Source organism: Rhizoctonia solani, chromosome 14 (genome assembly GCF_016906535.1).
Source record: "Rhizoctonia solani chromosome 14, complete sequence".
NCBI classification, from domain to species: Eukaryota; Fungi; Basidiomycota; class Agaricomycetes; order Cantharellales; family Ceratobasidiaceae; genus Rhizoctonia; species Rhizoctonia solani.
Genome location: NC_057383.1, coordinates 1,376,352 through 1,388,261, shown reverse-complemented (window position 1 = coordinate 1,388,261; position 11,910 = coordinate 1,376,352). Strand labels below are relative to the sequence as shown.

Sequence of the window (11,910 nt, the reverse complement as noted above, 5' to 3'; positions counted from 1 at the left end):
GGAGGTCCGACGCCCACTCCACCCCAATAACTGGTTATCCGGCCCGCGCCACTCTCCACTTTCTGGTTTGATCTTCACCGTCTGGCGACCGCGTTCTCTTCCGTGGTGGAGGCTTATAAAGCACCCTCCCACTGCTCCCGCTCAGTGGACTGGCTCCCAAGAATGGTCCCGGGAGCCTAAATCGAGACGTTTTGATGCCGTTTGTGGGAGGTTTGGGGTTTGAATTTGGGGGCGTAGGAAGTGTGGACCAGAATGGTTTGTCGTCTGGGTCAAACCGATCCATGCGCTTTTTTGGCGAAGGTGTAATTAAATGTATCCCTTGGATTGGGCGAGGTGGACGTTCGGGAGTGTGTGGTGGATGAGATTGTGTGGTATCTGGGTGAGTGTATGACTTTGTTTCTTTTCTGGTCGGAGAGCGAGGAGTTCGGGCAATCACAGGTAGCCCTCTGCAATCGTTGTTATGGCTGTTATACTGTTGATTGATAAATGTACATCCAAAGTAGCTGTACCAACACTACTTACTTCTGCATGTATAGACGCTACGGGTGGTATCAGAAGTTTTGGGGTTGCGGACCTCGCAATTGACTGTACGGAGAGGGAAGGCTCTAGCCTGGACTTAGGATGGCCATTACAATAGGAAGATGCCAAACGTATCCGATCCTGAGGTATCCACTCATGTCCAAGCTTCGGAGAGACCTCCCAAGGATAATCTATAGTACGGTTCACGGGTGCGTCGTTTCGATGCGAACTGGGAGAAAGTAATAGCGGATTGCAAGGAAATCCATCCTTGGACGTTGTATTATACACTTGGCAGGGTGGCGATCCCAGGTCGCCTCCATTATACGCGGTCTGGTTTTCCATTCCCGAGTTGGAAGTCGGTTGTTCATCAAGAAGCCATTCATCACCAGAGATGATTCCAGCAGGTACATCTGGATGATTGGTGGTTCTTTTTGTATCGAACCCAGGTATGGTGACGTATTTGTTCCGAATGTATGCGCTGGGGTTGTAGGCATCGTGTATTTTTGACGAGGGTTTCCTAAGTGAGTCACACTGGGATGTAATAGGGTTATTTAAGAGCTGGCCTGAGTCCGTAGATGTAGTATTTTCTGGTCGCTTATAAGCACTGAAGTTTCGTCCGGCGGAAGAATCATACCCACCTACGGTTAACAAGCATGGCCGATTGTTAGGCCCTCTTCCTACTGTATCATGCTTCAGGGATTGCTTCTCCTGGTTGGTAGACCCAACAGTAGCAGATTTATCTCGACGCAGTGCCTCTGATATGGAGTCGCGCAAAGCCCTCCTTCTGGCAAGAGGTGGCGGACCAAAATTCTATGATAGAAGAGTTTCATGTCAGCGGTATAAGCAACGTGACTTTAGAAGCGGCTACGTACGGACTTGGCTTGAATACCAGTGTCTCCGGATATACCCCTATGCTCGTTGTGGGGTAGCCCGAGCACATATGGTCCCCAGCTGGGTTTACTGGCCGCCTTGGGAAATGTTTTTGTCTGTGGTGTTGTGCGCGGTGGAATTTTTCGAGCATTCGCATTGATCTTGGCAATGCTCCAAGGGTTAGGCTTGTACTCCACGCCCTCATCCTCGTTAGCCGTACCAAATAGTTCTTCTAGTGCTTTGTCAATTTCTTTCTGTCGCGTGTTTTCATTATCATTTGGTTGGCGATGGGTATCGTGGGTAAAGGAAATAGCCTCATCTTCGTCTTCCATGTCTGAGTCACTCGAGCGCAGGTTGAATGCCCAGTGTGTCATGGCGAGTGGTGGCGGGCGAAACGATCGGGTGTCAGTGGATCTCCCAGCTGATTATATAATATATGATTGCCTATAGCTAGTGATCGGCGATTACTTCGACTTCTCAAATTGGATATTCTAAGCGCAACGGCTTAAGATCTCGGCAGTTATCGAAGGAGCCAGGGGAGTTTCAAACCGTGTTATCCTAGAGTCAGAGAATTGATCATTCTGACCAAGGCAGGTGTGAATCTGTTCCCATGTGCCGAGATTCGTTCTGATCATATTCGATAGAATAGCCCATTCGTAGGAAGGCATATAATAACGGGGAAGCATTATCTCTGTTACTTATTTCTGAAAGTGAATATAAAGTCACTTTATCCCGTATTAATATAGGTGCCTATAGTTCTAGGGAAAAGCATACGAGATCCCTGAGTGTTTTGGATATGCATCGGTCTCATATCACTCGAACAAGAGCGGTTATCCAGGAAGGGCCAGTTGCTGGAGAGACAAAGCACAGGTTGAAAGCCTCACGAACCTCGCTTAAAGTTCATCCGCCGAAAAACTTCAATTGCCACCCAGTAAACAATCATATTGGCAAAGCTACATAGCATAAGATTACTTTTGCCCGGCTCCATCACTCGAAAGCACAGGTGCATCACTCGAACCAAGATTCCCTCACTCTCGATCTCTGGCATTATCAACTCGTTCGCGCACCAAGAGCCAGGTCCCCTCTCGGGAGCGCAACCACCAACGCCGAGTTCTTCTCGCCATTCCCATGCAACCTCAACCACCTCCCCAACCTTGGTTCTTGAGCAACCGCGGCAACCAGAAGCACTTCGTCTCTCGTTCGCCCGGGCGGCAATTTTGGTGGATTTTCCGAGTCTCCGTTTGCTGTCAGAGTTGAACCAGGTTCAGAATTGATCCCCCAAGTGTGGGTTAGAGCCGTATCTCGAGGGGGTAGTACCAACTGAAGAGAGTTTATGAAGCCCGGGGCAGGTATCTCAGCGAGCGCCGAAAACGAGCGGGCTTTGATATCGAGTTTCCATAGCCGGATTATACCATCCCATGAGCCTATCGAAGAATTGTAAGTTATTGAGTACGCATGAGTCGTGTCGACCAAGATATATGCGTACCTGAAGCAAATATGTCTCCATATCGAACTGCTCCTAGAGTCGTAATCCATCGAGGAGTCGCGATTGTTCCCTCCGACTCTGACAGATGCTCGTGCATACCGTGGGCTAGAGGCTGAGTAAACACAGGCTTCTTCTTGGAAGTAAACCAAAGGCATATCGACCTATCGAAAATCACATGAGCATTTACCCATGAAACGGAATGAAAAGTACGTACCCGCTGTCGCCACCACTGACAAATGTCGATTCGTCAAGCATTGCAACGCAGTCGATACTACCCTCCAAGAACGACTTGGACTTTTCCTTCTCCTTTCCTTTGCCCTTTCGTTTTCGAGGTCCAACCGGATTCTCTTCCTCCGCGTCTTCCTCTCCTCCACTCGCTTCCTCCATTCCACCTTCCAAGACCTCCCGTAGCTTGCTCCTTCCTCCACCACGGAACACCAGCTGTGTCTCGTCCGCGATTTTCCAATACCGTACCGTCCTATCTCGCATCCCAGTACTGACAGCCGTCTCCCCGGATAATGCATCCAAGGATGATGCACCATCCTGGTGCCCAAATAATGTTTCTACGTATCCCATCACGCCCAAATCGAAGAGCTTTATAGTTCTGTCTAGAGATGCCGAATACAATTGCAAGGTATTTTTCCTGAAGGCAAGGGCCTGGGCGATGTATAAGCAATAAATTATATACTTCTATCAAATTAAAGGCCCACATACCGTGATTGCATCCTTGTGACCCTCGAACGCCTTTACAAACACATCCTCTTTTACGTCCCAGACTAGTATCCTTCGATCCCTCCCACCACTAGCCAAATATCGCCCATCAAAACTGATAGCCAAAGCCAATACCTCATCAATATGACCTTCCACACCGGCCCCTGCAACACGTCGACCCTTCCCTTTTCCCTTTCCAGTCATAGGCAGAGTGTGGGACGGAATTTTGGCATACGTTGAAAGATGAGTAGCATGCTGAAGTGACCATTTGGTGATCGACCCGTCCTTAGAGCCGGTATAAAGAATGGACCCATCTTCAGAGGCTACGGCAGCTGTAACTGGCAATCGTTGTCGGCGAGTGTAGCGAGATACGGGGGAGGAAGTTTGTAGCTAAATTATGAAACATGAGGAATGTGACCACTTGAGGTTTCAAAACATGTACCATACCTTGCTAGCGAGGAATACAGATATTTTACCAGAGTGCTGCAACTATGCTCATTTATTGTTTAGTTAATATGCCGACATACCCACCAATGCATACTCACAGTGTCTTGCTTAAGTCTTGATGCCAATATCTCCCTGTCTATTTCTGCAGCGTCTATTTCGTCTCCAGCTGTGGGAAATTAAATAAATGATGTTAACTATAATACGTGCTTGCTACTTACCAAGCTCTTGTCTCCGCTCCTCGAGAACCATCTTCGCTAACCGAAGCCTCTTTTCCGCAGGAGTTTCCTCATTATCTTCATCTCCACTTTCGCCTGGGTCTACCTCATCTGCCCTCAAATCCATGTCGTCAATATTGCCGGCATCGCTCTCCCCAGTCTCCGATAGCTCCTCATCACGTCTCGAGCGTTTTAATTTACCATTAACAGGCTTAGAAGAAGATGGTTTTGTTACAGATACATCTCGTTTCCTCTTTCGTGGCTTGGGTTTGCTAGAGCTGAAGAACGCATCGGGCATGATAGAGGAGGCGCCAGAGTTGGGGATTAACAAAACAAGGAAATCAAGTCAAAATTTAGTTGACGTGATGCTCCGTAAGCCTGGCGCTTAGACAATTTTGAGTTTCAACCCGCCAACCACCTTGCCAACACGACGACCACACAAGCCACTTGGGATACAAATCTACCATCTTGGCTCCGATTAAAGATCTAGTTATTTTGATTTTACAGATGGGAATGGGACATGACTAGCTCGGTAGTATCTGCAGATATTCCTGCCTGGAACACTTCCACTGTGCGCCCTGTCTCTTCACCGCTCTCCACACTTATTGAGTAGGATGTCTTGTATTTAACCCAGATTGCTTTAAATAATGATTCGCGCTCAGTTCCGGATGACTGGGACAACGATGAGCCAGCGGAAGAGTCGGCAAAAGAAATATGGGACCGTGCGTGAGTCTATGCAGTCAAACAAGGAATAAAGTCGGGGGATATTGATGGAAGATATCAGTAATACCGCAGCCCCGATGCCGCAGATACAAATGTCTTCTCAATCCACCAATCTGCCACCCGTAGCTGCGATTATGCCGTCCATGCGGATCCTTCAGCGCCCGAAATCAACGTCAGCGTCTCAGTCTGGCAGTAACCCAACCCCAGCCAGTACCAAGTCTCTCCAAGAACGCGAAGCGGACTATAAAGCTGCGAGGGAGCGTATTTTTGCCAGCTCTGGGGGTGGGAGTAGCGCAAGCAGTAGCCGTGAAGCAAGTCCGGCTCCGAAGCGAGGAATACTAAACAGAGGCCGTGGGGGGCATGGGGGCAACGGGCATCGCAAGGGAAGTCCCGGTACTCCAGAGGGCTCAGTTGGGGCGGGAGTCACGAGGGAACCGCATGGTGCACAGGACGGACGTGGGTTTGCCCCAAGGGGTAGGCGAGGAAGGGGTGGTGGAAGAGGCGGATCGAGCCAATAAACAAAGTGATAGCCATGTTGATCCTGATCGTCTAATGAATGATAGTGTGAACCATCCATAGCGCCGGGCAGAAAGTAGATAGGTTGAAAAGGTGAAGATCGCACACAAGTTAGAATAAAGATTATGGTGAAAGATGGATACAAGCAAAAGGGTAAATAGGTACAAAGGCCCAGGAGAGGGAGAAAGTCAAATTTCCTACCATACACCTACGGTGCTATGAACTAGTCGGTGTTTTCAACGAATTCAAGGAACTCCAGAACGAATCGTATGTCAACGTTCCGTCGGTTACAGTGCCATCAGCACTAGTACCCAAGATAGGTGTGCTCGACATTGGAGCTGTGGATTCCGACTCGTCTGGTAGACGAGGTCGACCCCGTTTCTTGGGAGATAACACACTGCTCGGTGGTTTGACTTTACCACCCGTACGAAGTCGTTCGGGAGGCTGGGAACGAACAATGCCACCAGTCCGTGTGCGCTCTACGAGTCCATGACGCTTGGGTACAGGGGCAGAAGCAGGTTGAGGAAGGGACGCTGTACGAAATGGTAGCGAGACCGGTGACGTAGAAGGACCAGGGAGAGATGTGGTATTTAACGAGGTAGATAAAGGATTTTCTTCTTGGGTTGATTGAGTAGAGGGGGCCGTGGATGCCTCGGACGGCTCTTGTACGGGCGTAGTTGCCAGCATTGGAGGGGTACTTGGGCCAGCAGCTTTTACCTCTTGCTTTTCGGTGCGTGTTGGAGACTGAGGGACAGGTCTAGCACGGCTCAAATGAAAATACAAGTTTTCAACCTCATTGAGGCTCTGCCGGGTCTGATCTTCTGATGAGCATCATATCGATCGACAAGATTGGCAACATACCCAACCATAGTCCACCTTGAGTCGAGCAAATTGTAGTCGAGTCTTAAGCTGTCGGGAGAGCTTGGTGGTCTCGGTCAGCACCCATCCAATATAACTGCAACCGAGCGCCCACCTGTTGGGCCTTGGCCTTCTCTGCATGCAATTTTGTCCGTTTGGTGTAAGCAGCATATGTGGCTGCCATTGCCCTTTCCTTCGAGTTCTCGTCTTCATACTCCAGGCCAGATCCATTCGTGTGAGCCATAGTTCGCTTTGAGTGACCATTAGGTACAAGTTCCATTAAAGCCTCTGCCGTAGCCATCAAGGTCCAACCCAACCAAAGGGTAAAGTCAAAAAAATCGATCTTTAAAACGTAGAGTATAGTATGTGTATCGCCTTTGCAAAACAAGATGGAATGTCAGACAAAAACTAGTGCAAACAGTCGCCCCAAGACGGGCACTTGTGCAGGGTCGTTATCCAAAGATGTCGCGTGAGGGATGGAGTCGAGTCAAGGTCACGTGTCACTCTGGTGGCTTAGTAAGCAACTCCTTTAGAGCTGAGACGAATACATCGGTCATCCGACTCCATCCATCATTACCATGGCCAGACATCACTAGCTACATTTAGACCTTGCTAATTTGTACTTATTCACATCATTGGCTCATTATTAGAGCTCCTCCTCGTCTTTGTCAGCAATCAGATCTTGCTCCCCTAGACCAGCCATTTCCTCTACCATGTTACGAACCCAGGTCGTAACACCGTAACGCCTGCACGTGACCGCCACCTCGTCGCCACCTCGTCGCCCCTTTCCCCTTGCTCTCCTCGCCCTCCGGCCCCCTCTCTCCGGCCCGTCGTTTTCATGCGATTCTTTCGCACCTCCACCTCGTCCCTCAGATACCCGAGGATCCCACGCGGTCGTTGCGCTCATTCGCACGACATTGGTCCCGATTCGGCCAAACTCCGACTTGGACCATCGGTTCTTACGATCGGTCGCGCAGAGCCTCTCGGCTCCCCTCTCCTTATCTTCGCGTACCTCTTTCATTTCGTCTTGTATTTCACTTCTCTCTTTCCCTCCTGTTTCGCCTTCCGGGCTCACGGACACTTTCTACCGGCGCCCGCGGCCTCCTTGTATGCACTTATGTATATAAGCAAGCATGGGAAGTCCAATGCCTCCCATCGCTTGCAACACCAGTTCTTACTCGTAGAATACATTTACTTATCTTACTCGCTCGCCCTGCTCCCTCTCGTCGTCTCGACACTCGATCGCACCGTCCTCTTCGTTCGGCGCTCACTCGCTTAGTCATCCGTTTCGCCTCTGCGAGTCTAACATACCACCTCAGCCGGATGCTCTTGGTGCCAATCGTTTTGAGCTCCATCTTGGTGACCCGGAGAAGCCGCGCCACTAGAATTGCTACTACTACCTTCTAGATATTATTCCATTAGTTGTCTATTAATTCGGGCTAGTTACTCACTTTCAGAGTTCGGTTGAGATGGTTCAAGGGTTGTGTTCGGCGCCGCTGAGGGTGGCGGAACAGCGGTCTGCCGCACATTACCCACTTGGAGCTGGCTGCCAAACAGCCTGCTTATTCTACGAGGGCGTTGACGGCCGTTCTGAATATCATTATTGTCTAATAACGGAACTGAGTGTGCGTCCATTCTTTACACATACAATACTCACTGGCAACCGGAGCCCGCGCAGGGGAGGCCGGAATTGGTGGCGAAACTTGGTTGTTCTGGCTTTGTGGCTGTCTCTGTGGATTAGTTTGCTTTGACTGTTGCGGGCGGCTCTGGTCCTGCCGACCCGCCTGGCGCCTTTCCCGCATTCTCATCAACCGCCCAGGGATACAAGGAGGTGTCTGCTGAGATTTAGCAACGGACGAGGGAGGACCTTGGTTCAAATAACTCCAAATCAGCTACGCATACACCCGTCCACGACACTATGTTCTCACTTGGCTGATTTGAGAGTAATCGGGCGCGCTGGTGCTCTTGTAAATCACGTAACTGGATGTGCTCGAAGGGTTTTTTGCCGACGGTAGTAAGAACAATACGCATAGCCGCACCCAGATCTCGCACTCGAGGTCGGGGGTGATCGTTTGATTGAGTATTCCTGTTAGGAGCGGCTTGGGGCGGAATGCGAGCTGGAAGCTCTTCACCCGTAGCAGGCGATGGTAGAACTTTTCCAATCTGTAGTTCTTTTGAACTTCTCGCTAGGATGGGCAAGGCAGAGACGCCAATAAATGCACTCAGCACAACAAAGGCAGCACTGATACGAAGCTGAACCATGACTCTCGGAGTGGAGTTCCTCGAGTAAATAAAAAGCAATGATAGTTAAAACGGAATGAAGTGCGCCAGGCACAATGAAGACGAATAACCAAGGGACAGCTCCAATCAATGAAGTGCTGAGGGCTCGTGTTCAGGAAAGTCTCCCTCTTAAGCTGGACATTGACTCTACAGAATGATTGAGAAATCGACGGTTGCCTTGCGCGCCGGGCTCTGGCTGCGGGCTGAACTTCGGTCTATGCTGCGGTCTACATGTCTATGGAAATCGATTGCTGCGGTAACCAAGAATGGTGTCGAGATGTGTAATCAGAACAAGTGTGAGCTATAATGGCGAGAATACTCTTAGTCATGGGCTCACGCGTATGATTACACCTTTCTAAATTAGTTGATTTGATTAAGATAAAGCTAGACCTATAGAGAAATATCAATGTTCTTGAAGACAAGCTCTTCTATGTTGGGGCCGGTGGTCATTTTGTCCTAAATTGTCGATTTCTCCAATTATGGAGTGGCATACCTACTTCAAATTCTGTTTTTCCTTCATTCAGGTGGCAGTGTTGCAAGAGCTACGTAGTTCCAATCGTTATAGATATGCATACAAGTTTTGTAAATGGTTTGTGACCCTACACCCCAAACATCAATCAGCTCCTGCAACCCCATATTTGATCGCACCTTCCCGACCAAAGAAGCCAGTTGATATAGCGTATGTTAGCCAGAGGGGAGGCCCCATGGTCCCCTTATGATCCAATTTACGGCTCGCGTTCGTAGCAGTGTTCCTACTCCGATGGGGCCGACCAAAGTACTCAAGACAACCGCCCAAATACCAACGGAGAACCCTTCATCGTGAACGACTTCTCGAGCTTTGGCAATGTTCAAAATCAATAGACCGATTTCTCCGCGGGTCACCAGTGCAAGACCTACGAGCATGCCCGCAGGCCATGCTGGGGTCGCGGATGGAGTGGGTTCCGAAAGTGACTCCTGGTCGCTGATGCATCGAAGAGGCCACCGCCGTTCAAGTACTGCCCACACCGGTAGCCATCCGCCAGCAAGAAGTTTGGCGACGATCATAAGTGCCGAGAAAAGTATTCCCCTCCATGCGGTCGTGGCTTGAAATAGTGAGCGAACTGGGATAGCTGCGCCAATGCTGGCAAAAAAGAAGGGAGCAAGAATATAGGCTTGCACGGGCTCTATCCGTTTAAACGAAGCATGGGGAGACCATACGGAATGTGCATCGCATTTAGTGTGCTCTTGAATCAGTTTCCAGGCATGACTCATAAGACTCCCAGCGCAGAAAGCACCAATAAGCCGTGATGACCCAATGTAATCAGCGATAGTGATATAGACAAAGATGACCAATATGAAAAGGAATAGTGCAACGTTGGGGAATTGGGATCGCACGGACGGCGGCAAGCGACTACACCATGCCTTCAATAGTTGGTCGGAATGCCCCTGGTTATTAGCCGTAGGACTAGCCTGCTCAAAATTCGGCGATTGATTTGAATCAGGAGGCGCTTCAGCTTGGTATGACTGCGACACCGAAGAGTTATTCTTTTCACCAGGCTGATCATACTCCGCCTTCGAAATCTCTTCAGAGGGACGTAGTGGCTGCCGACCATCATGCAACATGAATGAGAGGCGCTTGGCGAATAAAGGGGCAATGAATTTGGCTAATGAGGCAGTTACCAAAAGGAGTGCTACGGAGGTGACAATTGGACGCGCAATACCCCAAGCTGATAACTTTGATGAAGCATTGGCTGAGCCCAGATCCGATACAACGCTGCTGACGACCAACCCGGGGACATCGTCTATCACGGCTGCCCCTATAAGTATGGTTCCAGCGCGGGTGTCGCCTATATTGTTACTGGACTTTTGGGACGTAGACTGTTGGCCCGCTAAAGTGTTACCGTCGGACTTCTCAGGAGTATCGATGCTAATGGAGGACATGATCGCAACTGTAGTCCCCAACGATGTAACACTAAGTGCCGCACCAATCACAAAAGACTCGAGGATAGTGTATTGGTAGCCGAAATAAAGTATTGACATACCAAATCCTATTGGCAAGCATATACCGGATGACGCAACCAAAAGGCACAGAATCAGGTTGTTCCTTTTGGTTAATATGTCGAATCTAGTGCCAAGGCCGCCTTCAACAACGAGCAAGAGAAGCCCACAATAGCCAATGGCTCCCAATGATGTTTGAATATCTATGGGAAGAATATCTCCCAAAGGAACACAATAGGTGGCCCCGAGAACGAGTTGCCCAACAAGACCGGCGCCAAATAGGAAATCGAAAATCCCATGGATGACATTGAGTAGATAGAGGAATGAACCTATGATAAGTAATTCAGGAGTGTGTGGTTCGATAAACGGCAAAGAATAGCCGTCGGAAGGTAAGAGTGATTCTACGGCCATGGTGGACCCAAATATTTGAACGATACTTGTCTATGAGTGTGGGGGAAATCGAGGACAAATGGTTACTTCCACCTCAATTCCTAGCACGCAGTTTTAAGCGTAAGTTTGCTGCGGACTCAACTTTTGAAATAGATAAGCTTGGATAGTGGCGTCTTCTCATTCTTTCTTCAAGGGGTTTGGGGTTTGGGCAATATTGCACGTGTGGATAAGTATACGTATGTCCAAAGGGGGCATTATCCGTTGCCCACCAACTGGTTGCGGGGCCATGCTTTTTGATGGCGCTTGGACCGCTTTTCTTGATAAATGCGCATTTTCTCCATTTCTCGAGCAAGTCTCGACATTATAAAAAAGGATATCTCTCTACTATAAGTCTATGAGTATGCATATGCACTTTGTTGTGTATATCTCAACTTCGTTTTGTCCGTGCGCCGTTGTGATTGCGGGCGCTTAACTCAGTATGTGAGGAGACGCTTAGTGACAGTCCGTAGCAAGCGGACTAACGCAGTCCGGGGGCCTGCTGGCGCACTTGAATCATATCTCAAGTAAATATCCTAAAAATTAAAGAATACAATCGCTTTGCACCTGGAGCCCATAGGCTTTGCCTTTTCTTGCTATCGATGTTTACCAAGGAAATATGGTTGTCTACTTAGTCAATTAGCCAGACCCCGGATTGCGCTAGTCCGCTTGCATACGTGTTGCCACGGACTGTCACTAAGTTTCTCCTCACATAATGAGTTGAGCGCCCGCAATCACAACGGCGCACGGACAAAACGAAGTTGAGATATACATAACAAAGTGCATATGCATACTCATAGACTTATAGTAGAGAGATATCCCTTTTTAGAATGTCGAAACTTGCTCGAGAAATGGAGAAAATGCGCATTTATCAAGAAAAGC

At 49.1% G+C, this 11,910-nt stretch overlaps 6 protein-coding genes across 6 annotated transcripts; 1 reads left to right on the top strand and 5 right to left on the bottom strand.

Moving 5' to 3' along the window:
• Positions 1-34: 34 nt before the first annotated feature.
• Positions 35-1,763, bottom strand: RhiXN_11050 (uncharacterized protein; the record flags this gene model as incomplete). Its single annotated transcript, XM_043330865.1, has 4 exons — positions 35-472; positions 523-1,106; positions 1,158-1,329; positions 1,392-1,763. 4 exons carry the CDS (start codon positions 1,761-1,763, stop codon positions 35-37), a joined length of 1,566 nt encoding a protein of 521 aa, XP_043186210.1.
• A 676-nt stretch (positions 1,764-2,439) lies between these two features.
• Positions 2,440-4,546, bottom strand: RhiXN_11049 (Rnu3ip2 protein; the record flags this gene model as incomplete). The annotated part of the gene is made up of 7 exons (XM_043330864.1): positions 2,440-2,813; positions 2,876-3,036; positions 3,090-3,532; positions 3,590-3,976; positions 4,034-4,075; positions 4,132-4,199; positions 4,252-4,546. 7 exons carry the CDS (start codon positions 4,544-4,546, stop codon positions 2,440-2,442), a joined length of 1,770 nt encoding a protein of 589 aa, XP_043186209.1.
• Positions 4,547-4,768: 222 nt separating this feature from the next.
• Positions 4,769-5,489, top strand: RhiXN_11048 (SUZ domain protein; the record flags this gene model as incomplete). Its single annotated transcript, XM_043330863.1, has 3 exons — positions 4,769-4,819; positions 4,883-4,974; positions 5,033-5,489. The coding sequence occupies 3 exons, from the start codon at positions 4,769-4,771 to the stop codon at positions 5,487-5,489; spliced, it is 600 nt and encodes a 199-aa protein (XP_043186208.1).
• A 214-nt stretch (positions 5,490-5,703) lies between these two features.
• On the bottom strand, positions 5,704-6,589 carry RhiXN_11047 (uncharacterized protein; the record flags this gene model as incomplete). The annotated part of the gene is made up of 3 exons (XM_043330862.1): positions 5,704-6,300; positions 6,349-6,408; positions 6,461-6,589. 3 exons carry the CDS (start codon positions 6,587-6,589, stop codon positions 5,704-5,706), a joined length of 786 nt encoding a protein of 261 aa, XP_043186207.1.
• Positions 6,590-6,991: 402 nt separating this feature from the next.
• Positions 6,992-8,607, bottom strand: RhiXN_11046 (uncharacterized protein; the record flags this gene model as incomplete). Its single annotated transcript, XM_043330861.1, has 5 exons — positions 6,992-7,429; positions 7,657-7,748; positions 7,797-7,952; positions 8,003-8,212; positions 8,274-8,607. 5 exons carry the CDS (start codon positions 8,605-8,607, stop codon positions 6,992-6,994), a joined length of 1,230 nt encoding a protein of 409 aa, XP_043186206.1.
• A 702-nt stretch (positions 8,608-9,309) lies between these two features.
• RhiXN_11045 (Sodium/hydrogen exchanger family) lies at positions 9,310-11,013 on the bottom strand (the record flags this gene model as incomplete). Its single annotated transcript, XM_043330860.1, has 1 exon — positions 9,310-11,013. One exon carries the CDS (start codon positions 11,011-11,013, stop codon positions 9,310-9,312), a length of 1,704 nt encoding a protein of 567 aa, XP_043186205.1.
• Positions 11,014-11,910: the final 897 nt, after the last annotated feature.